Here is a 27,377-nt window from a genome sequence, read left to right on the forward strand (position 1 = left end):
GCGGATTTGCGCTCTTTACGCACGAGCAGCGTTTTCATCAATAGCGGGAGGCTGAAGTAATAATAATAATAAAAAAAACAGCTTTGACTCATTAAGAACCACTGACTAACACAGAGCTTTGTTTTCTTACCAAGGGAATTCCACAACTCGTCTGTCTCACTGGTGCGTCCTGCTGCGGGGGCCGGCGAGGAGTTGTCACCATGAAGCGCTATGACATGAAGGAGTTCGGGGAGGCTGCACCGTTTTTACGCAAATCTGAACTGGAGCTGCTGACGGCGCACACCGTCGCTTTTGACGGTAGGCCTAATAAGGACACCTCAAAGAAACGGAACCTTATAGGGCAAATCACATTAAAATATTAATATCATAATCAAATATGGTTTTGGATGCAATTTTAAATTTGTATCGGTTGTTGAATAAGGATGTGAAATACAGCAGGTGGTGTCAGATCATGATTTGTCATTGTAGTTTCAGGTTTTGGATATAATGTTTTAAAGAGAGAATTAACAGTCATGAAACTGGGCATAAAATACATAATTAATATCATGCCATTCAAAATAATTGTTCTTGTACTGTTGGATTGCTTCATCTTGATTTGTGAAACGAAAATCTCACAATTCTATATTATTTCATTCCAAATGTTTTAAAGAAAACGGTGTATAAAAAGAGACAATAAAACAATAAAAGAGATCAAGATGTTTTGTACCTCCTAGGCTTATTTGTGTAATATCTTTTACTGTGTGGTTATTTATTCTTAGGTTTCTATTCAGCTTTTGGATGTTGGTGAGTTCTGCAGTTTTACATCCTCCCACTAAATACACACCTCTCTGCTGTCCTATTAGGCAAGAAGCGAGCCTGGATCCCTGATGAAAAAGAGGCGTACATTGAGATTGAGATCAAGGAGCTCAGCGGTGACAAAGTCATTGTTGAGACCAAAGATGGGAGGGTAAGTGATCATTCATCCACCAACAGATTTCCTCTCATTTTTTATTATTACACACTCAAACATATTCAGTATGTAAAGAGCCCCTGTGCATGTCTGCCTGTGTTCATTACTTTAGACTCTGACAGTGAAGGATGGTGACATCCAGCAGATGAATCCTCCTAAGTATGACATGATTGAAGACATGGCCATGCTAACACACCTCAACGAGGCTTCTGTGCTGTACAACCTGCGCAGACGCTACTCCTCCTGGATGATCTATGTGAGTATCCCATTAAGGACTTATGGCACTTCCCCTGTCCCATGTTTCCATGTTCCCCAAAGGGCATAATTACCCAAGATTAAATTACAGAGTTTAACTGTGAGGCTTGAGCAGTGTCAACCACTCAGTACCAAGATTGGTCATTTTGCATATATGTGATGTATCATGGTGAGTTAATCTTGTGTCATGTCCTCCTGTTTCCTCAGACCTACTCTGGGCTCTTCTGTGTGACAGTGAATCCATACAAATGGCTGCCCGTCTACACAGCCCCTGTGGTCGCTGTTTACAAAGGCAAACGCCGCTCTGAGGCACCGCCACACATCTACTCCATAGCAGATAACGCCTACAATGACATGCTGCGCAGTGAGTGTTTTCACGCACTAAGATATTACAAGAGCATACAGAACACACATGCTTCTAACCACTAATACATAAACCAAACATAAGAACACTTTACTTATACTTATTTTCTCCTCATCAGATCGGGAGAACCAGTCCATGCTCATCACGTAAGTAGAAACTGTTTGTAGTTTATCATATTTTTGGTTTCAAGTCACAAATTAGAGAAGAAACAGACAGTTTGTAACTGTATGAGCAGCCAGACTTTCCACATGCAGCCACTTTACAAATTATATTTTTTTTCTCAAATGTTTTTTGGCTTTGACTGAAATTTGTTCTTTTTTTCTTTTTTTTCTTTTTTTTTTTACTTTTTCTGTTTTAACCTGCAGTGTCATGATTTTGATTTACACCAACTTTTATCAGTTTTGTTGACAGTTTTTTTTAACTGTACCTGTTGTATGTACACTGTATGTTATTTTTTCACACTCCTATAGCGGAGAATCCGGTGCTGGCAAAACTGTCAACACGAAACGTGTCATTCAGTATTTTGCCATTGTGGCAGCTCTTGGGGAAACAACTGCCAAAAAAGCAGTAAGGCTGATGTGGCAACCCATATTTTTTGTTTTCCTCCCCCTTTTTAAAGCTTTTTGCTGTATTTTATTTTTATTTTCTTCATTTTTTTTATTTTTTTTTTTGGTCCCAGGAATCCTTCAGTGTATTCCCTTTAAACCGTGTCCATACATTTTCCTCACTGTGAATGTGAGAACTGATTACATTCATGTCTGAGTCTTTACCCTCATCTGTTGTGTAGCCATTTCCAGCCACTCTACTATGCTTCCTCATTGATTTTTGAATTATTTTTCTTTCCCCCCTTCCATGTCATTCCTCTCTTTCCTTTTTTTTTTTTTGGCTCCAAATTTTTTCCCATTATCTTTCCCTTTGATTTGATTTTTGGTTTTTGACTTTTCTTTGTTGTTTGATGCTCATTTTTCCTCCCTTTTTCTCCCCTGTGTTCACCACACTTCATCAAATAAAACAAGGTGGCCATTGTTTTGTTTTTTTTACCACAGCTTTAACAACCAGTTTCTAATTTTCCAGTTGGTCATGGTTTTCCCCTTTGGTTGTGACAGCATTATTCAGTCACCCTTGACATAACGTCCACACTCACAGGCTTCTCACCTTCTTCTTTTGTAGCAAGGTCCTGCCACGAAAACAGGGGTGAGTTTAAACTACAGAAAAAAATGAATGCAGCTCTATTGTGTTTAACAGTGAACTAAAATACTCTGTACATTGTAAAAATAAAGTGATTGAGTGCATCTTTACATTTGACCTTTTTTGTCTTCCAGGGAACTCTGGAGGATCAGATCATTGAGGCAAACCCTGCCATGGAGGCATTTGGTAATGCCAAAACGTTAAGGAATGACAACTCATCCCGTTTTGTAAGTACCTGGAAAATTCCCAGTGTCTAGTATGTTGTACATACATTTAATAGCATTAATATTATGTTAATTTCTTTTTTGCATCTCATGAATATTTTGATCCATTTCACACAGGGCAAGTTCATCAGGATCCACTTTGGACCTACTGGCAAACTGGCCTCAGCTGATATTGATATATGTGAGTTAATGGTCACATGCTGTTTTTTTTTTTTTTTTTTTTTTGTTTGTTTGTTTGTTTGTTTGTTTGTTTGTTTTTAACACCATATATTTCTCAGTTTTGTTTAATGTCTAATATGAACATGTCACCCCTCTCACTGTGCTTCAGATCTTCTGGAAAAATCCAGAGTGATATTTCAGCAGCCCGGTGAGAGGAGCTACCACATCTACTATCAGATCATGTCGCAGAAGAAACCAGAACTGTTAGGTCTGTTCATTCTAGCCTGCTTCAGATATTTTAACTGCATACTACTGCAGGACTGTGACATGAACTTGATAACTCTTTGTTTCAGACATGCTGCTGGTGTCCTCCAACCCATATGACTACCACTTCTGCTCGCAGGGTGTCACCACTGTTGAGAACTTGGATGACGGACAGGAGCTGATGGCCACTGATGTAAGAACTTTTATCCTCTCCATACACAGAAGAAAATCAGCTGTATCCCATCAAGTTGCTCGAAAACATCTTCTTTTTCTTTTTGCAGCATGCCATGGACATCCTGGGCTTCCTGCCTGATGAGAAGTACGGCTGCTATAAAATAGTCGGAGCCATCATGCACTTTGGCAACATGAAGTTCAAGCAAAAGCAGCGTGAGGAGCAGGCGGAGGCTGATGGCACTGAAAGTAGGAGCCAGTAAATGTGATATCGGTCACAAAAGCGAGTACAGATTTAAAAGCAAGCTTGATATTCACTCTTTCCTTTGTTCCATTTTTGTCCTGTTTGTTGACCAGGTGCAGACAAGGCCTCGTACCTGATGGGAGTCAGTTCAGCTGACCTCATCAAGGGCCTCCTCCACCCGAGGGTGAAGGTGGGGAACGAGTACGTGGTGAAGGGACAGAACGTTGAACAGGTGAGGCGATGTAACATCTGCTGTCTGTTTTTGTTTGTTTGTTTTTTTTTGTTGTTTTTTTTGGTAATGTGACAGATTATTATTATATAGTGTCTATTATTGTAGTGTGAAAGGTACTTTACACTGTAGTAAGACATCAGTGTGTTCAGCTTCACTTCACTCTGGACGACTCATATGCTGACGAGGGACAGCTTCTTAATCCTTAGTCAATCAATACACTCGTCACTCCACAGATAGTGGAATCTGGTGTCTAAGCAACAGGGTATATCCATGTGAATGACAGCTGTACTCCTCCTGTGTGTGTGTGTGTGTGTGTGTGTGTGCGTGGGTGCTGTAGGTTAACTACGCCGTCGGCGCTCTGGCCAAAGCCACGTATGACCGCATGTTCAAATGGCTCGTGGGGCGCATCAACCGGACCCTGTATACCTCCCTGCCTCGCCAGTACTTCATAGGAGTCCTGGACATTGCTGGGTTTGAAATCTTTGAAGTAAGTTTTCTCTGCTCAAACTGCTTTTCTGGTTGCATGGTCACATTTTTGGTATAAAATCAACAGGTTCTCTGTGTGTATCTCACCCTCTTTTCCTCACAGTGGTAAATTAGCAGTGCTGCAGGATGAAGCTCATGTTTTTTTCGAAACTGTTCTCAAAAGCCTCCTCTGAACACCTGTTCCTCTTCCATTGCAGCTCAATAGCTTCGAGCAGCTATGCATCAACTTCACAAATGAGAAACTGCAACAGTTTTTCAATCACCACATGTTCATCCTGGAGCAGGAGGAGTACAAACGTGAGGGCATTGAATGGACCTTCATCGACTTTGGCTTGGACCTCCAAGCTTGTATTGATCTTATTGAAAAGGTAAACAAAGTATTGTATCTGTAACAGGCAAAGTTTAATCATAGATGAGTTTCAAAAAGGCGTAGTAGATTAACACGCTGCTCTTCCTCCAGCCACTGGGAATCATGTCCATCCTTGAAGAGGAGTGCATGTTCCCGAAGGCCACAGACAACAGCTTTAAAGCCAAGTTGTATGATAATCATATTGGCAAGTCACCTAATTTCCAAAAGCCACGGCCGGACAAGAAACGCAAGTACGAGGCCCATTTTGAGCTGGTGCACTATGCTGGAGTGGTAAGTGTGCTCCTTACTAAAGCACTCAGACAGCTGTACAACATTATTTGTTATATGCAGAGGTCAATTATCTGGATGTCTCTGATGCATTTCACAGGTACCATATAACACTGTTGGCTGGCTGGACAAAAACAAAGACCCACTGAATGAGACAGTGGTGGCATGTTTCCAGAAGTCCTCCAGCAAGCTGCTAGCTTCTCTGTACGAGAATTACGTTGGCTCAGATTCAGGTACGTTAAACAGGATTCTGACTATAGCATGTAGTCCACTTTAAAATGGCCAGATTAATCACCCTGCTAATCACCTCGCAGCATCTGACCCGAAGCCCGGGAGCAAGGAAAAGAGGAAGAAGGCAGCCTCTTTCCAGACTGTGTCACAGCTTCACAAGGTGAGCCTCTGTAAAATGGTCCATAATTGATAAAAGTGAATTTAGATAGAAGTTAATCCCAATAACAATTTTTCAGGTGATGTGAGAAATTGTGGGCATCTCTGGACAACTGGGATGGAGGCAGTTAAGACTTGCAGTGATGTTTAGGGCAATGATCACATGAACATCACTTTAAGTCTGTGCTGGCTCCTGTCTCCTTTTCGTCAGGGATTTCACACGAGGAACTCAAAGGGCCTGCAAATGATGTTTTCACAGTACAAAAGTCAAGGAATTTTTATTGACTCGATTAACCTAATTTTTAGTATTTCTCCTTTACTCCAGGAAAATCTGAACAAGCTGATGACCAACCTTCGTAGCACCCAGCCCCACTTTGTTCGCTGCATCATCCCTAATGAGACCAAGACTCCAGGTAACAGCACAGCACAGTCATCACATATCAGGGGATTGACGGGGACCAGGCTAATGCCTGAAACCTGTTCTGTGCAGGGATCATGGATCCTTTCTTGGTGCTGCACCAGCTGCGCTGCAACGGTGTGTTAGAAGGCATCAGGATCTGCAGAAAGGGCTTTCCCAACCGCATCCTCTACGCTGAGTTCAAACAGCGGTAAGACAGACCACACTCACAGAAAAGTCACCTCACTTTTTGAATATTGTGGGATTGGCATTCAGTCTCACTGATAATCAGTCCTGAAACACTCTTTTCATATATTCAGCTATCGCATCCTGAATCCACATGCCATCCCAGATGATAAGTTTGTGGACAGCAGGAAGGCTGCGGAGAAGCTGCTGGCCTCCCTAGATATCGACCACAACCAGTACAAATTTGGACACACAAAGGTAGAGGGCAGCAGCGTGGTCTTTACTTGAATATTAGCATTTTATGCTATTACACCTCTACATGACATGTTGTTACAGGTTAAATTACCCAACAGTATATAAAACAGTCAGAATTAGTTCAACCTGTACAAACTATAATATTAAACTGGTGTTCACACATCAATGCATCTGCATTAATAATCAAATAATATATAAACCATAATAATATGAAACTCACAGGAAACATTTTCTGCACACATAATACAGTTGCTTTGAAAACGTACTTACTTAATTTTACTTAATTAGACCTTTATTTGTAATCAAGTATTTTTTGACTGTGGTATTAATATGTACAAATACTTCTTCCACCACTGTGCAGGGTTGTGTATGGCAAAGTACTCAGACAGCATGCCTTACAATTGGCAAATTGGAAGCACAGCGTGATGATATCTATTTAAATAATTATGTCATCATAGATATTTAAAAAAAAAAAAAAAAACTTGGAACTTTATTTGATCCATTCTTGGTTGCCATGATTTTATTCATTTATTTTGGGTTATATGTCTTCTTGTTTTTAAAAGCTGTGCTGTTAACTTAATCTTTATCTCCTTTCCTCATGTAGGTGTTCTTCAAGGCCGGCCTGCTTGGTCACCTCGAGGAGCTGAGGGACGAGCGTTTGGCCAAAGTCCTAACGCTGCTGCAGGCAGCCGCCCGTGGCAAAATTATGAGGATGGAGCTGCTGAGGATGATGGAAAGGAGGTAAAACGGCATGATGAAAATGAAAACTTTTGGGATCAAAAGCATTTTTGTGAACCCTCGTGAATATAAAATGCATTCATAGGCACAGGAAAGCCTTTGAGCTTTATACCTCATAGGAAGGTGAAGACATGAGTGCAAAAAACCAGAAAGACCTCCAACACCAGTTGCTTCTGTGAACAGGTTCAATAGCAACACGATCGGCCATGAGCCTTTCAGCTTGTGATACACTATACCTTAGTGTTCACTCCCTCGCTCTAGTATGCGTGGCATGCAAGGGCAGTGTTATCGGCGTGTGTGAGGCGTGTGCTTGCCCTTGTATGGTTACCAGGCATGTGTGTGGCCCTACTGTTAATAAGAGCACTACTCACACACACCACTCTCACAGGTCTCCGTCCATTCTCTCCATCCGCTCTCTCTAAATTAAACAATGCTGACGGTGTCCTCAGAGCCAGGTGGCGACATGTGTCAAGTGGCAGCTGCTCGGGCCCTCCCTAAAAATACAACCCTCTGCCCCCTCCCTGGATGCCCAATGGCCCCTGGCCCCTTTTGTCCGCGGCGCCTGTACTTCTAAGTGAGTGCATTGATGGAATATGTGGAGGGTGACAGAGGATTAAAGCCGACCATTGGACAGAGGGTTTTAGTTTCTAAATAAACACAGACGCTCACCTTTGAGAGGCACCCGGCATGGAGTCATGTCAAACATGCAATCAGCTCCCCCACCCTTCTTCAGTCACCTTCCACCCTAGCGTGTGCACGCTCACTCAAACTCACCCCCTAAACACTGACAGAAAGTCCTTGACCAATCTGCTCTGGGTCCATATTTAGGGCTGTGAGACGCCATCCTACTGAGACTAAATCAATCTAGTAACCCTGTTTGGTCACAGTCATGAAACATCAAAAGCATCATTAGGTGTATGATTTCATGTCGCATCCCTCTGTGTATGATTAGTGCCAAAAATTAAGCACCAAGCAGAAGTAACTAAATAAGTAAACGGGGAAGTCCAGGATAAATCTTTTTGACCTTTCTCTTGAGATACACTTGCTCTCAGCTTCCCTTGCTCTGGTTTTAAAGTGTCATGTGCTCCACATCAGTGTTTTCCAACCTTTATTTCAAACTTACCCACACAGCAATATCAGATGAGCTCAAGTACCCCCTCATCCAAACGTGTTAATTTTAATTCATTTTAAACTTAATATCATTTTAATATGATATTGTGGATATTGTTACAATATTTTTAATAGAATTAAACTGTCAGAATTTAGGTTGGTGTGGTCAAGTTTGCATTCCTACAACTAGTGGCAGAAATGAGATGTTTTAACCATTTGTCTATGACTTATTATTACTATTTCAACTGTTTATCAATATTACTTTTAATTGTCTATTTTACCCCCCTTATATTTTGCTATTTCAATTTTATTCTAGCTTTATGAATTGCCCTTAGGTATATTTGGGTATTTTAACTCTTTATTTCTAACTTTATCCATTATTTTTAGTATAATTGTTTGGACCTCCACTTGTTTGCTTGCTTACAAGTTTTTCATGGACTCTCAAATGGAACTTACCTTATGGTCTTCAGTCTGTGTTGACATATATATAGATTTTTTTGTCAAATCATAATTATTTTTTTTTTTACATTAGTAAAGCTACTCCTAAAACCTTTCCATGAATCCCCTAGCAGCTGCAAAAGTAAGTAAGTAAAAGTAAAATCCTCACCCAAGCTAATCCCTTCTTTTTATTTATTCCCATTTTCAGGGAAGCTCTGATGATCATCCAGTGGAACATCCGGGCCTTCAACGCTGTAAAGCACTGGCCCTGGATGAAGCTCTTCTTCAAAATAAAGCCTCTACTGAAGAGCGCCGCCAACGAGAAAGAGCTGGCCTCTCTGAAGGAAGAGCTGGCCAAGTTGAAGGAAGCTCTGGAAAAATCAGAGCTCAAGCGTAAGGAGCTGGAAGAGAGGCAGGTCAGCCTGATCCAAGAGAAGAATGACCTCTCTCTACAGCTGCAGGCAGTAAGTGATGTACAGTATTCAAACATCCAGCATCTACTAATACAGATACTGTAGTAGCATGTGAATGCATTTACCATTACTACTATTTCTGTCTTTTATCCAATAGGAGCAGGACAATCTAGCAGATGCAGAGGAACGATGTGACCTGCTCATCAAAACTAAGATCCAGCTGGAGGCCAAAGTGAAAGAAATCATGGAGAGGCTGGAGGATGAGGAAGAGATGAGCGCTAATGTGCTCGCCAAGAAGCGCAAACTGGAGGACGAATGCGCTGAGCTGAAGAGAGACATTGATGATCTGGAGATCACCTTGGCTAAAGTGGAAAAGGAGAAACATGCCACAGAGAACAAGGTGAGAAGAGTGAAAAAGGAGAGCAGTGAGTTGCCTCCAGAGGGCACTAAAAGGCAACAGAAAGACACACAGCAGATACAATGAATTGTACTACATGACAGAGGGGAAAAATAAAAATAAACATTTCAAAGTGTCAGATTTCTTTTCTTCTTGTTCTTTGCAGGTGAAGAACCTGATTGAGGAAATGGCAGCTCTGGATGAAACCATACTGAAGCTGACCAAAGAGAAGAAGGCTCTGCAGGAGGCTCATCAGCAGACTCTGGATGACCTGCAGGCAGAGGAAGACAAAGTCAACACTCTGACCAAAGCCAAGGCAAAGCTGGAGCAACAAGTAGATGATGTGAGTTTGTTTATCTCTTTAAAAGCAGGGGAAAAATATAATGTTATATTACTTAGTCCACAGGGGGTAATATATTATATGCATATAGTAAAGTAACATTTTTACCTTTCTAATGTGACTCAGCTGGAGGGCTCACTGGAACAAGAGAAGAAACTGCGTATGGACCTGGAACGGGTCAAACGTAAGCTGGAGGGAGATCTGAAACTCTCCTTGGAGTCTGTTATGGATCTGGAGAATGACAAACAACAACTTGAAGAGAAGCTTAAAAAGTGAGAGTTAACATATATTCATGGAAAAAAAATACAATCTTGCATTTGAAGCTGTTAAGAAGTAGTGATCATCAAATATTTTTTTTCTACCAGGAAAGACTTTGAAATGAATGCGATGAGCACAAGGATTGAAGATGAACAAGCCTTGGTCAATCAACTCCAGAAGAAGATAAAGGAGTTACAGGTGAAAATTAGTCTCTTGACCTATAGAGTAGGTCAATAGAGTAGTAATGAAACATAATTTTTTACAAAGTAACTGATCATTATTGCCCCTCCAGGCTCGTACTGAGGAGCTGGAAGAGGAGCTGGAGGCCGACCGTGCTTGTAGGGCCAAAGTGGAGAAGCAGCGTGGTGATGTGGCTCGAGAGCTGGAGGAGCTGAGTGAGCGCCTGGAAGAGGCTGGTGGGGCAACCTCAGCCCAGATTGAGATCAATAAGAAAAGAGAGACAGATTTTCTAAAGCTACGGCGTGACTTGGAAGAAGCCATGCTGCACCACGAGGCCACGACAGCAACCTTGCGGAAGAAGCATGCTGACAGTGTTGCAGAGCTGAGTGAGCAGATCGACAGCCTGCAGCGAGTCAAACAGAAGCTGGAGAAGGAGAGGAGCGAGGCCAAGATGGAAGTTGACGATCTGGCCTCCACTGTGGAGCAGCTTTCCAAGGGCAAGGTATATAGATGAACATAAAACACACAGAGAGATATAAAGCAGAATGGAACTTAACTAGATCAGTCCATCAAAAATGTTAATTGTTAATTTTTTTGTCTGCAGGCTACTTCAGAGAAGATGTGTCGCCTGTATGAAGACCAAATGAATGAGGCTAAAGCCAAGGTTGAAGAGCTTCAGAGGCAGCTCAATGAAACCAACACCCAAAGGGCCCGTGCTCAGGCTGAGAGTGGTAAAAAACTTTCAGAATTCACAAATCATAAATCTCACAAACAGATTTCACAGACTGGTTCATAGCACAGATACCTTTTTCTCCCCCCATTGTAGGTGAGCTGGGCAGGAAGCTTGAGGAGCGAGAATCCATGGTGTCTCAGCTCCAGCGTGCCAAGAACTCCTTCAGCCAGAATGTTGAGGAGCTCAAGAAACAGCTGGAGGAGGAGAATAAGGTCAGCTACCTATCAGTGCATCAGTCAGTAGTTATTATCTCCAAGGCTGGTAGCTAACTAGTAGAGGTTGAGAGTTCCTCCAGTTTAGTTAACTGCTCTCCACCATCATGATTGGTCTCTAAAGGCTAAGAACGCCCTGGCCCATGCACTGCAATCATCTCGACATGACTGTGATCTTCTGCGAGAGCAATACGATGAGGAACAGGAGGCCAAGGCTGAGCTGCAGAGAGCTCTGTCCAAGGCCAATGCCGAGGTGGCTCAGTGGAGGACTAAGTATGAAACTGATGCCATTCAGAGGACAGAGGAGCTGGAGGAAGCCAAGTGAGTAAGATATTTTTGACATAATCAGGCGGTGCAGAATGATCATTTGAAGGCAGAGAGTCATATCTGTTCACCTCTCATTAGGAAGAAGCTGGTGACACGTCTGCAGGAGGCTGAAGAGACAGTGGAGGCATCCAATGCCAAGTGCTCCTCCTTGGAAAAGACCAAGCATCGGCTCCAGACAGAGATCGAGGACCTGGTCATCGACCTAGAGCGTGCCAACGCTGCAGCTGCTGCCCTAGACAAGAAGCAACGCAACTTTGACAAGGTACTGGCAAAGAGAGCTGAGATTTACACCTTGAAAAGTATTTCAGCAGTGTTTCCTGTTGACAACTATTGCAGAGGATTACAGTGGTTTCCCTTAAGGGATATTTCCCTTATTAGTCACATACCCAATTCTGAATGATTTTCTATAGTAATTTACCATATGTCCAAATCAGGACTTGGGCTCCATTGTAACTACTTTGTCCACTGAAGATGAGGTGCAGTTTAAAAGCTGAGAATAAGTCTCATTGTTCCCTCCAGGTGTTGGCTGAGTGGAAACAGAAGTATGAAGAGTGCCAGTCAGAGCTGGAGACCTCTCAAAAAGAGTCTCGTGGCTTGAGCACAGATCTCTTCAAACTGAAGAATTCTTATGAGGAGACCCTGGATCATCTGGAGACCATTAAGAGGGAGAACAAGAACCTCCAAGGTACAGCTGAGAGAAATCCCAGTTGGAAGGTTGCATTGAAGAAACTTTATGATTTGATGTGAAAATATATATTTTTTAAAATTTTTTAATTTAATTTAATTACTTCCCCAGAGGAGATTGCTGACCTGTCTGATCAAATCAGTCAGGGAGCGAAGACCATCCATGAGCTGGAGAAGATGAAGAAGGGTCTGGACATAGAGAAAAGTGAGATTCAAGCTGCACTGGAGGAAGCTGAAGTAAGCAGTTGCAAAGTTCTCTCACTTGCTCCTGTTAAGACTCTGTTGGATATTTCTGACTGAAACAAATATCTTCAAGCATTTAGTGGTGTTTCTGTCTATCTCAGGGCACTCTGGAGCATGAAGAGAGCAAAACTCTCAGGATCCAGCTGGAGCTTAACCAAATCAAGGCCGACGTTGACAGGAAGCTGGCAGAGAAGGATGAGGAAATCGACAACCTTCGGTGAGTTTTATGGTTCATGGTATAGTTTTACTATTTTCATTCTACTTTACAGCAGATTCAAGATTTTTCAACTAATCCACACACATTGTATCCTCATAATATTTCTGTTTATACCCTCTAGTCGTAACCACCAGAGAACACTGGAGTCCATGCAGGCCACCTTGGATGCCGAGGCTAAGTCTCGCAACGAGGCAGTGCGTCTGAGGAAGAAGATGGAGGGCGACCTGAATGAGATGGAGGTGCAGCTGAGCCACGCCAACAGGCAGGCCTCAGAGTCCCAGAAACTCCTGAGAAACCTGCAGGTTCAGGTCAAGGTGAGACCATACAGCAGTCAACCTGTGAGCTCACCCTCCAAGTCAGATTGAGAAAGACATTGCTATAATTTTATTATGCACTTAATCTGTGACTCCAGGACATTCAGCTGGAGTTGGATGAGACTATTCACAAGAATGAGGAGCTGAAGGAGCAGGTGGCGGTAACGGAGCGCCGAAATAACCTGCTGGCTGCTGAGGTGGAGGAGCTCAGGGCTCTGCTGGAGCAGAACGACCGTGCACGCAAGCTAGCTGAGCATGAACTGCTTGAGGCCACTGAAAGAGTCAACCTGTTGCACTCTCAGGTAAGAGGATTTATTCAATACTACCTTGCAGTGCATCTACCAATCAATAACTCCAAATAAATAAATTAGCTTATCAAAGGATGGTTGCTTTCAGTAGATGGGCATGAAAAGGGTATGTTGTAGTCTCTGTGGTTGTTCTGTAAAATTAAGTTTAGGTTCCATGGAATCCTAGCCAGTACTTTCAGAAATGAAAGAAGTCATACTTTTAGAGACAAAATAACACAGTTAAATCTTGAAAGATGTCTTTCAACCATGTCTCTTTCTTCAGAACACTGGGCTGATCAACCAGAAGAAGAAGTTGGAGAGTGATCTGACCATGCTGTCGAATGAGGTTGACGATGCTGTTCAGGAGTGCCGCAATGCAGAGGAGAAGGCCAAAAAGGCCATCACTGATGTAAGATCTTGAATAAACAATCTGTGAAGTGCAAGAGTTTAAAAAAGTACAAGACATATACAAGACACAAGATAACTAAAAAATTATCTACAGGTGGTTTGAGAGATACACTGATTATCTAACCTAATCTTAAATAAACAATGGTGCCAGAAGCCTGTTTGCGTTGCTGCTGTCAGTTCCAGTCCTGCTAGAGATTACTTAATGCCCCATTAACACTATTCCTCTGTACTTGTAGGCGGCCATGATGGCAGAGGAGCTGAAGAAGGAGCAGGACACTAGCGCCCATCTGGAGAGGATGAAGAAGAACATGGAGCAGACCATAAAGGACCTGCAGATGCGTCTGGATGAGGCTGAGCAAATCGCCCTTAAGGGTGGCAAGAAGCAGGTTCAGAAGCTGGAGGCCAGAGTAAGAGATGAAATCAGTGTTTATGTAGTCACTGTATCATTTGCTAACCCTAGTAACTGGTAAATTTGTAACGAACAGATTGGTCATTTACTCCCTGGTAGGTTAAAGAACTGGAGAATGAACTAGAGTCTGAGCAAAAGAAGAGCCAAGAGTATCAGAAGGGTGTACGCAAGTATGAGAGGAGAATCAAAGAGCTATCATACCAGGTAAACCACCACTGTCTGCACAAAGAGCATGCTGGGGTATAAAATATGAATGCTTTTTTCATGTTTTTTAAATAAATTGAAAGCAGGGTAAGAGCTCCCTGTGATGTTTCTACAGGCTGAAGAAGACAAGAAGAATCTGGTCCGTCTGCAGGACCTCATTGACAAGCTACAGGTCAAGGTGAAAAGCTACAAGAGACAGGCTGAAGAAGCGGTGAGTCCACTATCAGCTTGGTTTAAATAAGGTAACTGAAGAGACTGAGCATCCCTTCAATTCACTGAACACTAAATATTTTTATAAATATTCTCTCTGCAGGAGGAGCAGGCAAACACCAACTTGTCTAAGTACAGGAAAATCCAGCATGAGCTTGATGATGCAGAGGAGAGGGCTGATATGGCCGAATCACAGGTCAACAAGCTCCGGGTTCGCACTCGCGACCAAGGTAGCAAGGTTGGTAAAATAAATATCTATAATACATTTCATATTACAGTATGCTGCAGAACTGTATGACCTTTGGAAGAATTTATTAAAATTAGCCAGCAGGCTTCATAACAAGAACTAATCTTAGAAGAGACTGGATGTAATCCTGTTGAAGATGACCTCACATAGCTCATGTGATCTTGAGTGTGGTCATGAGTAACTCTATGACACTGTGTATGTGGTTGCTAATAAACACCCCTGTCTTGTGTATTTCAGCTTGGTGAGTGATGTGGTGAAGCTGAACGCGACAGCCAAACATATCACAGCTAGCCAGCTGCAACAGCTGTGCTCGACTGTGTGGACACACCCAAATAAAGACTTTTAAACCTCTAAATATGACTATGATTTTTTTGTGTGTGTGAACATGTGACAGAGAAATCCAACAAAGAAGATCTAAAGAAGAATTTATTATATTATTAATTTGACAAACAGTTTTTTTAAATAAGGAAAATGAAGTTCAATACCAGCAATAGAGGAACATGAGGGTTAAAGCTGGTTACAGAAGTGGTTATAGTTGTGAATGTGAAACTGAAACATGAATCTTATCTGTTTGCTTGATGGTTAAACAGGATTAGTAAGAGATTAAGAAGTGAAAGTCTAACACAACCATGAGATTTTCTGCATTATTCAATACTAACGCAAATTCAAACAATATGGGTTTTCTAAAATGGTTTAGATTTCACACCATGAATTATCCACTGTATGCATTTCTTAGTCATTGTTCTATTCCACATAATCTCCATAAATGCTGTTGATACTGGTGAGGTGAAATACAATCATATTTGATTAAGAAAAGCACCACATGGTCTGAGTTTTGAATGTGAGTTAAGAACTGGTTGCAAAATGTGTGTACTAAATATTCTCATCATGCCAAACATTACATAAATCTACAGTTAATAAAGTGAAAATACCAGCAACCTAAAATAAAAGTCAAATAGTGTGTTATATTAAACACTATGCAGCATGTTTGTGGCCAAAAGGATAGGATTTAACCATACTCTATACAAACTAATGACTGAATGAAATCTAAGGCCTACTAGGCGCGTCACACAACATACGCAGAACTGTTGAGAACCAATTCTCTTGTGCATCATACAGAAGGATCACTCTCTCAGAAATTCATATCACAAAGCTACAGAAGTCAGGGATTGTTTATGTAGTTGCTCCAGAAGAGCACTGACATTCATGTTTTTACAGCAACAGCTTCATTGACTTCCATGATGGATTATGGAAGTGATAAGAGGGGGTTCAGATCCATAACAAAACATGACCTGTTACTATGAATGTTAACACCACTGCAGGAGTGTACTGTGTCAAATCACATCATGTTAAACAGCATTTATTTCTGGCATCCAACAAGAAAGTGAGAATCTGTAAGAGAGAAGCACTTGTAAAGTGTACTTGCATTAACTTCACTGCAAAGCACAAAAGATGAACTAATTCAGAGTATGTGCACACCCATCAAGAGATTTAAGACATGCTGAATGAAAGCTAGGAAACATTTCTGGTTAATTAGCTTCGACACAAATAAAAGGCTTCAAAAGTGTAAAAGGACATGTGTGTTTGCATCCCAAGGCGGCATAGCTCTAGTAACGCATGGCATCAGGGGTCAACTGTAGAAATGCCCTTATACATTCACATGAACATTTATCGACTCAAGACATGTTGAGAGTTGTACACTCGTCATTAGAAGGGATTTGATCTGTACGGTATCAGGATAGAATATGAGGTAGCTCATTCGTTTGTACTTATCATGGGTTCGGCCTGTTTAATTTGAGACACCAAATATTTGTTTGGCTCTGCATCTTCCACTTTCACAAAACAGCTGCATGTTCAGGCTGTGGACACACTATCAGCACAGCTGTGCTCTCTGCTTCCTCTCAATACAAATTAAAGATCGAGCACAAAGAGCCATCACATAGAAAGATTGTCATTCTCAGCTTGTTGTCTGAGATTTTGAGAAATACCAGAGAGTGGCAGACTTTCAATCCAATGATGATGATGATGTTGGGTTGAAGGCTAATTCACATAAAACAAAATTTGTGTGGACTTGAACAATGAAAGTGGTATCTTAACACTAGCACCTGCATAGTTTATTCTCTTCCCAAAACATCTCTCACAGCATGGATACAAATTCTGTTACAAAATGAAGGTGTTTTTAATCAATAAATGTGTTAAAATATAATAAACAATAAAAACAATTTCATCTGTGCAATGTTTTATTCTACAGTTTATCCAGAGCTAAAAGCCATTGTTTTCAACAAGACAAAAATAGATCAGCAAAAATAACCTGGAAAAGAGATGAGTCCCTGGGTGAAGCTTCTGAAGCCACAACAGAGTGGATGGTTTTAGGTGAGAGGAGCCCCGTGTGATTTGTGAAACATGTCAGCCGGCCCACAAGCTAACTAAATGTTCCGAGTAGAGCCAGAAAGCACCAATCAACAATAGCCACCTAATAAAACAGACCCACAGACAGGTTAAAAGAAAATGCTGTTCATAGAGAAGACCCCTGCAAAAACTCCAATTTCACCAGTCCCCCTCTAAACAGGTCAGGCAGTGGAGTGGCACTGAGTCAACAGAGAGCGTGAAGGTAGTGAGAGATAGAGGCTGCTGACTTCCTCTGACGCGCCATTGACCTGTACATTAGAGTGACAGTTTAATCTGTGGCCATTTCCAAACCAAGTCCACGTGAAAAGAAACTCTTTTCCTAACATATAATTTGTTGAATCATACATATTTTTTTCATAGAATTTTGTATAGGTTATATAAAAGGCTCTATCTGAATTTCACCTTAAGCAAACAACCGATGCAGGTGTCATTTCCCAAGGTCCCTTAGTTGTCTGTTATACGATGTGGGTAGTCTGGGATGGGCATACAGGTTTACTTTGAAGAAGAGCAGTAAATCGGTGAGAAGACGTCAGCCGGGCAAATTACGTCCCTCACGTCTGTGATGACAGCCTCCATGCGTAGGTACAGACAGCAAACAGGTGAGTCTTTACATCCAGAGAAACAGTTACAAAGCACCTGGATAGCTCAGCTCAGTGGAGTCATCACCAACTTTAGGTGTCCATACTCCCTGTGACCCTCTGCCCTGTCTCACCCCCCAGCGAAATGAGTGTATACGCTGGAGGTCAATCTTCAAGCAGGTCTCTGTCCAGATCCATGAAGGGCTCATCAATGTAGCTCGCTATGGCACACAGAGAAGTCCTGTCTGAGCCCAGCAGCACTGACACTGTCTCCTTCCAGTAGCTGAAGGGGATACAGGAGCTCTGAGGAGTGAAACCAGAGAGGAATTACAACAATAAAACTCATCTTTATTTACTTCTTGTTATCAACAGTGTCTTAATCAACTAGCCAACCACAGTATCTGGTGAGCAAGAAGCTTGTGTGTAGTAATGATTAGTTGCCTACTTTTGTAAAGGGCAGTTTGCATGCTCAAAAAAAATCAGCCTAGCTTAGTTGTATTCCTGGATGTCTACTGAATAAGTACTGATGCTTACATATTTTATATTTCACCATTAACAAATAACAGTGAAGGAGTTTAAATCCAAGTGATCAACCTTGTGTTTACATGTGACAACATCTACAGCAGTGACAACCGTAGATACAAACAATAATAATGGTTAAAGGTGTATTTATACTTAAGACAATCAAAAAAACGTGACTGATAATTTTGGCCACTTGGGGGCAGTGGAACAAGCAAAAACACAACATTGATGTCACCTTATAAAGTTGTTGGGGCTTGCAGGTTAGCAGCTGACTATTTACACATCCCGCACATATGGAGCAACACTGACATTCTTTTGGACATCCCTCTGGCCAGCTGCTGAATGTCAAATCCAATATTCACTTACCTTTAATCCCCATACACCAAACTCCTGAGGGAAATATCTGGCTCCTTTAGCTGCTAAATGCACCACTCTATTCACCGGCTAGTCTCTAACTTTGTTAGCTTAAGATTGGTGTTTGGTAATTTATGGATTTATCAGAGCTTTCTCACTGAAAACAGCTGCCTGCTTGCAGCTAGAGACAATGCTGAGAGTGGTGAGAGTGAACAATGTAAATCTGTCAGCTAAAAAATCTAAATAACTCCACATGTATTTGTCTCTATGAGTGAGCCCTTTCACCATTTCACTTAAGCACAATAAGGCATTATGAGACTTTATTGATGCCAAAAAAATGGGCATAAGTTGACCTTGAATGTCAGAAAGTTGGAGTATTCCTAAAAACATATTATCTGGTGACAGTGGTGAGGATGCTAACAGCTCTGTTGCTCATGGCAGGGAAGCTAATCCTGGCCAGAACACTAGCAGCTCATTGCAAGTTTGCTAATTATTATTAAAAAAAACTGTCCCTATCAGTTGTGCTGTATTGGTTTGCATCACAACAGCCAATGCTGATGGACGCTTAAAAACAAAACCAAAAGTAAAAGTTTCCCTCAGTGGGGAAAAAAGGTACATTTTCTAAAACGCTGAAAGATTTCCTGCTTAATCTACAACTGTCAACACCTTACCAAGACTGAATCTGCATTTTTAAAGTCACTTTTCTCTTGGAATTTTTTTGGAACATTTTAACCAGTGTTGTGGTCTAAAGTGGTTGCACAAACACACAGCACTCTGAGCACTTAAAAGTCATTGTTTTTCCCAGCATGCATATACATCGTGTCTTGAATGTGTGACAGAAAAACCACTGGATGTTAACAGTGGTGACAGAGAGGAGACTCTCACTCGCTGCTTGTGCGATGCAGCTGTTGTAGACTTTGATGAACTTGACATATTAGCTGAAGTTTCAACTGTATGCGAGGAAAGGGTGAGAGCTACTCACATTCTCCAGACAGGTGCTATCTTTGTCCTTGTTGAGGTAGTGGCGCTGCCAGAAGCGCAGTAAGTTGTGGAAGTTGTTGAGCAGGCAGCCTGGGTACTTCTCAGCATACTCCTTCTCCCGCAGGGCGTTGAGGTAGAAGGGCAATTTAGCCTTTCTTCTGGCCAACATCAAGATCACTAAACTGGTGTTCAAACAGCTCACATTCTCCTGCAGGGTCAAGGGGATTGGATGGTTTAGACTAAAATTGGTTTTCATTTATTTGGTTAAAGTTGTGAGACTAAGAATTCCTTATTCTACAATTCTTTGAGTTTCTCTGAACATGTGACAAAGTGAAACAAGACCTGTGTGAGAGTCTGAACGTTGATGATGTTGATCAGTCGGAAGAGGAAGGAAAGCCTGTTCTCAACTCTGGCCATGTAGGACAACAGGCAGCACTCAGAAAGTACTTCCACCACTGGGGGGTACAAAACACTTAAATCAGCACTTAAATCAACTGCTGATAAGTTAAATAATAGCAGTGTTTTCAGCATAGACATGACCACCAACATTATCTGTCAACTTACCTTTGACATCTTCAGTCTGGCTTCTCAAAGCGGTCCAACGAAAGGACGATGCAGCGCACCAGCATGTTAGAGTCCACCAGAGAGCTGTTGATCTGTGTCAGGAAGGTCTGAAACTACAGCAGAGAAATCAAACTAGACTATTAGACTCATTTCTTCATGCAACACACAAGTTGAGAAATGGCTGTAAATTTAATAGTGTTTGGCCAGCATATACAATACATATAAGGTGTACAATTATACCTTTTCTGGAGTGTTGACATATTTGTTGAATCTTTTGAAGGCATCAATGTTGAACTTCATGAGCTCTCCCAGCAGATCGAAGTAGCTCTGTAGGACATCTCGGGATGTGCAGCCACTATCTATGATGCAGAACAGGATGTGCTGTCGAGAGATCGAGGCAGTGAGTGAGCAACTAATCAATCATTCAATCAAAGAGTACTGTACTATGTGGACTGCAATGAGAAAAACAATCACTGACAGCCGTTTTACCTCTAGTAGTCCCCTCTTCAGGAGGAACATTTGGTCTGCATAGGAGGTGGCTCCTCTGAGAAAACTTTCCACTGCCCTTGCTTGCCAGAATCTATATTCACAACAGAAAGAGTCAGCAAAGATGTAAAAAGCAAAACTAAGCCAAATCTTGAAGTCTTTTTTTTTTTTTTTTTTAAACAAAAATAGCAGAAAGCTTGGCCTATACAATACACACCTGAAGGACGAGTCTGGAGGCTCCCTCTTCATGACAGCGAGGAGGCGCGTAAGGAGGCCCTTTTTCCCATCACACACTAGGCTTCTGTCTGTGTTGACAAGAGCTTCCACCTCAGGGATGTTAGCCTTCATGGATATGGCACTCAGTTCGTTCAGCTCCTGACTATTCAGCAGGAGGTACTTGTTCCTGAAACACAAGCCACACATTTAAAAACATAAACTCAACATAAAAACACAAAGTCAGACCCAAGGTGATTAAATTAAGGGTCACTTACTCGTGGTGATCACTGAAACTCTGGAGTAACCGTAAAAACTGGATTTTGAAAGATATTTCCTGTATAATGAGAATAAAGAGTGTAAATGGCTATGTTAAACTATTCCAAAACTTTCATTCAATTACCCGGAGCCAGTTTCATAATAGAGTGTTGTGTTAAAATTTCATTACCGGACTACAGTCGCAGTTCTCATTCTGGCCATGCACCACGTGATTTGAAGCAGTGTACTTCCTCCAGATTAGCTTGTCAAACAAGTTATTGAGCCCTGGGATGAGACGAAACTCAGCCAGCATCTTGTGAACCTGTGCACAGACACAATACAGTGGTCAGTAAACTACACTCTGCTTAGAGCCAACACTTCTGCTTAACTCTCAATGAGAGAGAAGATGTCTTGTTGAGTACCTGGTTCCTCTGTCGGCCCATGAGAAGAACACATAGCACATAGAGCACTTCCACTTTATACATGATCTCATGGACAATCTTCATGGACTGGGGCAGTCGATGTCTCAGGGGACTGGTGGCCAAAGAGCTCTCATCGGATGACTCTGAAAGTGAGATAAAAAAATATCTCAGTCAGAGTTTGTAGGATTTAAGTAGGGTGAGGAAGTGGCAGCACAAGTGACTATTGTCTCACCTGTACTGCTTTGTTCAGCCTCCTCAGTAGCCATCTGCATAAGGGCATCCAGTACCAGAGCATTGTCAAGCCATGTGTACCAGTCCTCCAGCTCCTGCAGAAAGTTAGCTCCTGTGGCCTCAGAAACCTTTCTAGTGGCCAACTTACACAGCCGCTCAATGAACCCAGGGATGTTCAGCAGGGTTACTGTAAGAAAAGAACATTTGATAATTCCGTTTACTGATCCATTGTTTTGCAGTGGTACAAAGACGTTACGTAGCTTTGTACGGAAAAAAACAAAACTTACCCTGGTTCACCTCTGCCCGTGAGGGGCTAGCATTACGTTTCTGTTGGGCATTTTTGGCCAGCAGGGTGTGCTTATCATCATTTCCTACATCTGGTTCCGAGATGGTGACGGACAGGATGCGGCAGAAGTTGGCCAGCTGTTGCTGGTCAAAGCTTTGAACCAGGCCTGACAGGTTGGGGATGCCTTCTAACTGGATCATCTCCTAAAAAATGCAAACACATGAACTGCTACCAAACAGAAAGCAGACTGGAAGCAGAAATACAACACTAATCACACTTAACAATTCGTGAGATTGAACCTGAATTTGCTACCTGCTAAAACTGTAACTTTTTTCCATATTTTGATAGATCAGCATATGGATTAATGTACAAAAATATTTTAAATATGAAACACACATAATTTAGACTTTTCATTTACAAAACTAGCAAACAAATAATCAAGCATCATAAATTAAGAGTCAATTGTTTCTTGCTTGAGCAGTGGTTAATTTTTTTTTTTTTTTTTTGCCAGAATGAATTCTGTTTGATGTTTTGATCTATTTTGATCTGAAATAATGACAAATGCTTAAAGAGGATAAAAGTACTGTCTCAAGATTACTTCCTCAGGTCCAATCAATAATCCATGTAAGGTATGCCGCTGTATACATCAGCTTCTCTGGGACCCTTAATCCACAAGGCAAAAAAACTGTTGTTACAAAAGGAGGACATGTGTTTTTTTTCAAACATCTAATTCTCCCTTGCTGCATAGGGGAGAAATGTCTTCGCTAGATGCAAGATGGATCCACACACTAGGAACACCTCCTTACAGCACATGTAAGAGGCCTTAAACCACTGACATTTCTGCCAAAGTGCTGCAGTGGTTTAAAATGTCAACTGTTATAAAAGCATTGCAAATTATACAGACATGTGCCTAGCACCCTTATAATGAGGCTGTGTGCATTATATGCCTTAGTGGCATTGTAAGTGAGGAGGAGGTTAGCACAAGCACTACAAACATGACATGAAACATTTACTGACATGACCAAAATTAGGAATAACTGTGTCTGGCTTTGAGACAATATAAAAAGCAAAGAGAAGAACTACTGAGTACATAACATTTGCCAAGCAATCTGGTAAATTACAGCACTGTAACAATATAGAATTGATCAGAACCATGTTTTAAATTGTTGATTGACATCAAGAATTCAAGTGGAGCACAGCATGTTTCTAAAATTAAGGTACTGTAGTGACCTTAGGGTGTTAGCAGCACTGCAAGGCATAAATGTCCTGGAATTAAAGGTGTCTGTACGTTGACAACAGCCAGCAGATATCTATATAAATTTATCTGCAGAAGATCACTGGCTTGCTTAATGTCATAGCGTAAAGTGACTTCATAGACCTTTCAACTCTGGAGTCAAGAGGCCCATAAAAAATGTTAAATGCCCATGCTGAGGATTTAATCCAAGTATAACTCTGACCTTTTTGACTCCAAGAATATCTTCAATTAGGGTAGCAGTCTGTAGGAAGGTCTTCTTGTTTGTCATCAGGGTGAAGAGAAACAGAACAAAGTCATCCCTTGCTGCCAGGCTCTTTGTGACCCCCTCCGTCTATGAAATGAAGAAGGGAATTTGCACACTCATTAAATCCTGCCCATTCGTATCTGTAAAAATGACCCCGACTTGAGAAAATATAACTGCATGATTCAACTGCAAGGAAAATACTTCTAGCTATATGTGCTAAGTTGAAACTAGGCATGATGCACCTCTGACATTTCTCTGGTATGTAAAAAAAATGTAATAGGATACTTACACATATACAACAGTTGTAGAGAACACTAAGGCAGTCCTTGACCAAGTCATCATTCACTGTTAGTAGAAATAGGGCTGTTAGTCTAAATTCAAGCCAATTATCTTCATGTAAAGACATGTTAACTAGTGCACAGATATAATGTCAGCCCTACTTACTTTTGGGTTTTTTCTTCTGCATAGTCAGTGTAGGCCTCATCAAGATCTCCACAAGCAGCTACAGGGAAACAGTAAAATGAACATTCAATACTACTTTTTAATTTCTTTCTACAGTGTCTCAGTATGAGTTGTACTACATATAATAACTGATTCTCCACAGGTTACAAGCTCCAGTGTCAATAACAAAGCATTAGGCACGAGGAATGTCAGACTTACATCGACTCCACCAAAGAGGTCAAAGGTATACGTGTTGGGGAAGGTGGATTCCTGAGCGGTCTTCCTGTCCTCTGTGACAAAAGACATGGCCTCCATGGAGAGCTGGGATGATAATACCTGACAAAAAGCCATTGTTCAGATGTAATTTACATCACCAAGGCTCCTAAAGTGAAACATTCAGCAACAAGTGGCTAAGAGCAGTAATTCTGCTGCCTTATTGTTGCATTGCTGTGTGGCTACCTTAAGAAAGCTGTGGGCATGGGAGAGGTCACTGTTGGGATGGCTGCTCTCGTAGAGCTTCTGCAGCAGAGTAGGGATGCCATTCCACTTGGCCCGTTTATCTCGCTCCTGCAGCAGGCCTCCTGGGAGCTACAACATGTAAACAAAGTCAAACTTTAACAGTGCAATAAACACAGTGAACATATCTTTTTTGTGTGTTTGTTTCAGGGCTTCAGAAAGGTTTCAAAAGGGCTATTTTTGCTTGCTCCAGTGGACACCAGGCTGCAATTTAGAGAGCAATTTAAACTTTATTTTGGCCTTATCAACATGTTTTAGCTGTAAACAAACAAACAAAACAAAAAAAGTTAAATACTGCTTATAAAAACACAAAAACACTCCTCCATCTTCCTCCCCAGAGAACATGTCTACAAATTTTAAAACAAACAAAAGGCCCCAGACAGTTTAAATGCTGTAAGTGTTCTTTTAAATGAGATTAGAGCTGAGCCACACCTCAGGTTATACAGCAGCTTACTGCAACAAGAACAGAAACTAAAAGCTGCTTCAGCATATTTTTTGTTAAACCCCTGTGATAACTGAAACCATAGAACAAGAAAATCCTGGCCTGGCTCTCATTCAATGAGTGCAAATTAATTGTGGATCAAGGTCATAAGGTGCTGCAGAATCTTCATGTTGACCAGGTGGCAAACTGGGTGCCAGCAGTGTGATCTAATCATAGGTGTACTGTGTTGACTCATGTGGAATAAACTTTTGTTGTAGGTTGTGAATTGAGGTTTCTGAAAAGGTCACATAGAAGGGCATATTCTATATTTACCAAATTGATTTATTGACCCTACAAGTAATGAATGCATGCACACATTTTATGTCTGGTTGTGAAAGCAATACTCACAACCTTTTAAAAGGGAAGGACAACAACAGGACAGATATATGTATGGAAAATTACATGATAATGTCTCACACAAAAAATAGAAAAAGCTGAGATCTCCTGACTACTTTTACTCCTTAGACCACTGATTTATATTTCGGCAAGAACAAAATATTTAATAAAATCTGGGATTTATAGGAAGCTCACTCAGATCTCCCATGGCCTCTTTTCTTTCTAAATGCCAAATAATAAAATGCTGATACCCTATAACTCAGGCATCGGGCCATTCCATCCCCCCAAAAAATTATCTAATCATCTGTACTCATTCTAAATTTGAAAAATTATGATGCTGACCACCACTGCAGCTCTAACAGCCAAAATGGTTTAAAACTGTCACTTTATGCCAGAGTAATCATTCATATTTGTGCACCTATTTATCAGTGAGTTTAATATCAAGGTAAAGTGTAGAAACATTGAGTCTGCAGGGGGTTGCTCTCACAATAACAAAACATGGTAAAAACAGGACAGAAGAAGTAACCTGACTGAGGAATGTTCTCTGCTGCAGCTTTTAGCCAACTGATGACTGCAGATGCCTTGCTCTCTTGAGAGCCTTCCCTGCCACCAAAAATCTGTCATTAATGTGATATGATGTATCAGTAGCACTGACATGACACCAATGTATTTTGTTCAGATTACGGAAGCTGACCCAATACTCTCTAGGCATGATTAAGTTTCACTCCAAAAATGAGAAGTACTATCTATCTGACGTTTCCCCGGAAAGTGCAAGTCAGCAAAGGAGGTAAATGGAACGACACTGACATGCATAAAATATTACAGGTGCACAGGAATAAATGATTGTATTTGCTCTGTAATTCAACGGTTTAAATACCGGGTGTGTTGCAAAGAAAGTGGAGCAGATGTACTGTAGCTAAATGTGTGCAAAATGTCAGGACAGGTGCGACATCAACATTCATTTGGACTGGGGGAAAAAAAAACACCAAACAGCTGACGTAAACTAGCGCCTTATCAAAACTAACCGGACAAATTTGTTCTCCAAAAGTACAAATATTGTGTAAATGATTGCTTGTGTGGAAATAAAAATAAACATGCTAACATTAACTTGTCCAAACAGCTGTTGTGTCGTATCCATTTATGGAAACGATAGTTATTGTGGTTAGTGTGTCGTTACGTAATCACCTGAGCTGTTCAGCTGGCTTAGCTAGCTAGCTGACGTTACCCTGTTTGCTAACATTAGCAAATGTTGCTGCCGTTGATTATCACTGGGTGATTTAAGCTTCTAAAATTGAAATACGGCATCTCCAGTAACACCGACACCCCAATGCCCCATAGAAACACAAACATCCAGTTAAACCTTCAGTTCACAGTGTATTCATGTCGCGTATACCCTGGCCTACGCTGCTAAGCTAACGTGAAGCTAATAACAAAAGACCCATTTGAAGCGGAGCTTGCTTCACACTCTTGTTATAGTGCTAATGTTAATTATCTTGACAGCGAGCAAATGCTGTAATACCGGAGTCAGTGGCGTCAAAGTTTAAGGTTTGCGCTTTAAAAATACCCTGTAATGTTGCAGCTAGCCGTAAAACCAAAGCTAACATGGGCGGCTACATGTCTAGTCAAGTCTCCAAGACAACGTCTTCGTTTTCAGGCTAGACTCCAAGCGCAAGTCCCTGGTCTCAGTCGACCAACTTTCGGATGTGTTTACTGCCTTAACATGCATCGTTTCTCTTACCTGTGTCCCCCGACTGAAACTCTGGCCAGTAATTTTACTGGCTGTGAACCTTGTGACAATATTGCTGTTGCAATTTCTTCGTTTTCCTCCAGTACAAGGGGAATCGGACCCCAGAAGCGTCGCCATTATTTCTTCTTCCTGAACTGAACTGTTCGGGCAGGAAGTGGTAGGCTTTGATGAGTTATTGGAGGTAATTAAGCGGCATCTGCTGGCAGAGGAGTACACTCTGCTAGAATCAAGTGCCTTCAACCATACATACATCTTATGTACATTTTATTGTTTATTATAATATCAT

At 41.4% G+C, this 27,377-nt stretch overlaps 2 protein-coding genes across 3 annotated transcripts; one reads left to right on the top strand and one right to left on the bottom strand.

The window, feature by feature from the left end:
* Nucleotides 1–163: 163 nt before the first annotated feature.
* Nucleotides 164–15,122, top strand: myh7ba (myosin, heavy chain 7B, cardiac muscle, beta a). 2 transcript variants are annotated; one of them, XM_018680003.2, is made up of 43 exons: nucleotides 164–297; nucleotides 843–946; nucleotides 1,062–1,205; nucleotides 1,412–1,568; nucleotides 1,687–1,714; nucleotides 2,039–2,135; nucleotides 2,739–2,762; nucleotides 2,891–2,983; nucleotides 3,098–3,161; nucleotides 3,309–3,407; nucleotides 3,493–3,596; nucleotides 3,685–3,823; nucleotides 3,932–4,050; nucleotides 4,388–4,537; nucleotides 4,734–4,904; nucleotides 4,997–5,176; nucleotides 5,274–5,406; nucleotides 5,488–5,564; nucleotides 5,886–5,973; nucleotides 6,051–6,168; nucleotides 6,278–6,401; nucleotides 7,003–7,139; nucleotides 8,893–9,148; nucleotides 9,255–9,497; nucleotides 9,661–9,837; nucleotides 9,961–10,106; nucleotides 10,200–10,290; nucleotides 10,385–10,774; nucleotides 10,877–11,003; nucleotides 11,099–11,217; nucleotides 11,342–11,538; nucleotides 11,623–11,806; nucleotides 12,064–12,229; nucleotides 12,341–12,465; nucleotides 12,573–12,688; nucleotides 12,810–13,002; nucleotides 13,101–13,304; nucleotides 13,573–13,698; nucleotides 13,934–14,104; nucleotides 14,206–14,310; nucleotides 14,426–14,521; nucleotides 14,624–14,758; nucleotides 15,005–15,122. In XM_018680003.2, exons 1-43 carry the CDS (start codon nucleotides 201–203, stop codon nucleotides 15,014–15,016), a joined length of 5,826 nt encoding a protein of 1,941 aa, XP_018535519.1. In that variant the 5' UTR covers nucleotides 164–200; the 3' UTR covers nucleotides 15,017–15,122. The 2 variants fall into 2 exon arrangements, with proteins under 2 accessions (XP_018535519.1, XP_050930427.1); XM_051074470.1 differs by lacking the exons at nucleotides 164–297; nucleotides 843–946; nucleotides 1,062–1,205; nucleotides 2,039–2,135 and having other exon boundaries at nucleotides 1,491–1,568.
* Nucleotides 15,123–15,175: 53 nt separating this feature from the next.
* Nucleotides 15,176–27,250, bottom strand: trpc4apa (transient receptor potential cation channel, subfamily C, member 4 associated protein a). Its single transcript, XM_018680006.2, is given in 19 exon segments — nucleotides 15,176–18,057; nucleotides 19,613–19,819; nucleotides 19,954–20,066; nucleotides 20,176–20,197; nucleotides 20,199–20,288; nucleotides 20,416–20,556; nucleotides 20,665–20,755; nucleotides 20,879–21,064; nucleotides 21,153–21,211; nucleotides 21,323–21,454; nucleotides 21,555–21,697; nucleotides 21,787–21,972; nucleotides 22,073–22,274; nucleotides 23,529–23,657; nucleotides 23,860–23,915; nucleotides 24,015–24,072; nucleotides 24,231–24,347; nucleotides 24,471–24,599; nucleotides 27,083–27,250. Coding segments are annotated over 19 exon segments (2,325 nt in total). The 5' UTR covers nucleotides 27,209–27,250; the 3' UTR covers nucleotides 15,176–17,919.
* Between the last annotated feature and the right edge of the window lie 127 nt (nucleotides 27,251–27,377).

Source organism: Lates calcarifer, linkage group LG12 (assembly GCF_001640805.2).
Source record: "Lates calcarifer isolate ASB-BC8 linkage group LG12, TLL_Latcal_v3, whole genome shotgun sequence".
Classification (NCBI taxonomy): domain Eukaryota; kingdom Metazoa; phylum Chordata; class Actinopteri; family Centropomidae; genus Lates; species Lates calcarifer.

What these genes read in the sequence shown, in the direction of transcription:
- myh7ba (XM_018680003.2), top strand. Translation starts at nt 201, where the DNA reads ATGAAGCGCTATGACATGAAGGAGTTCGGGGAGGCTGCACCGTTTTTA. An exon ending in AACATGCCACAGAGAACAAG is followed by an intron (nt 9,498 to 9,660) that starts GTGAGAAGAGTG and finishes TGTTCTTTGCAG; the next exon opens with GTGAAGAACCTGATTGAGGA. An exon ending in CTGCACTGGAGGAAGCTGAA is followed by an intron (nt 12,466 to 12,572) that starts GTAAGCAGTTGC and finishes TGTCTATCTCAG; the next exon opens with GGCACTCTGGAGCATGAAGA.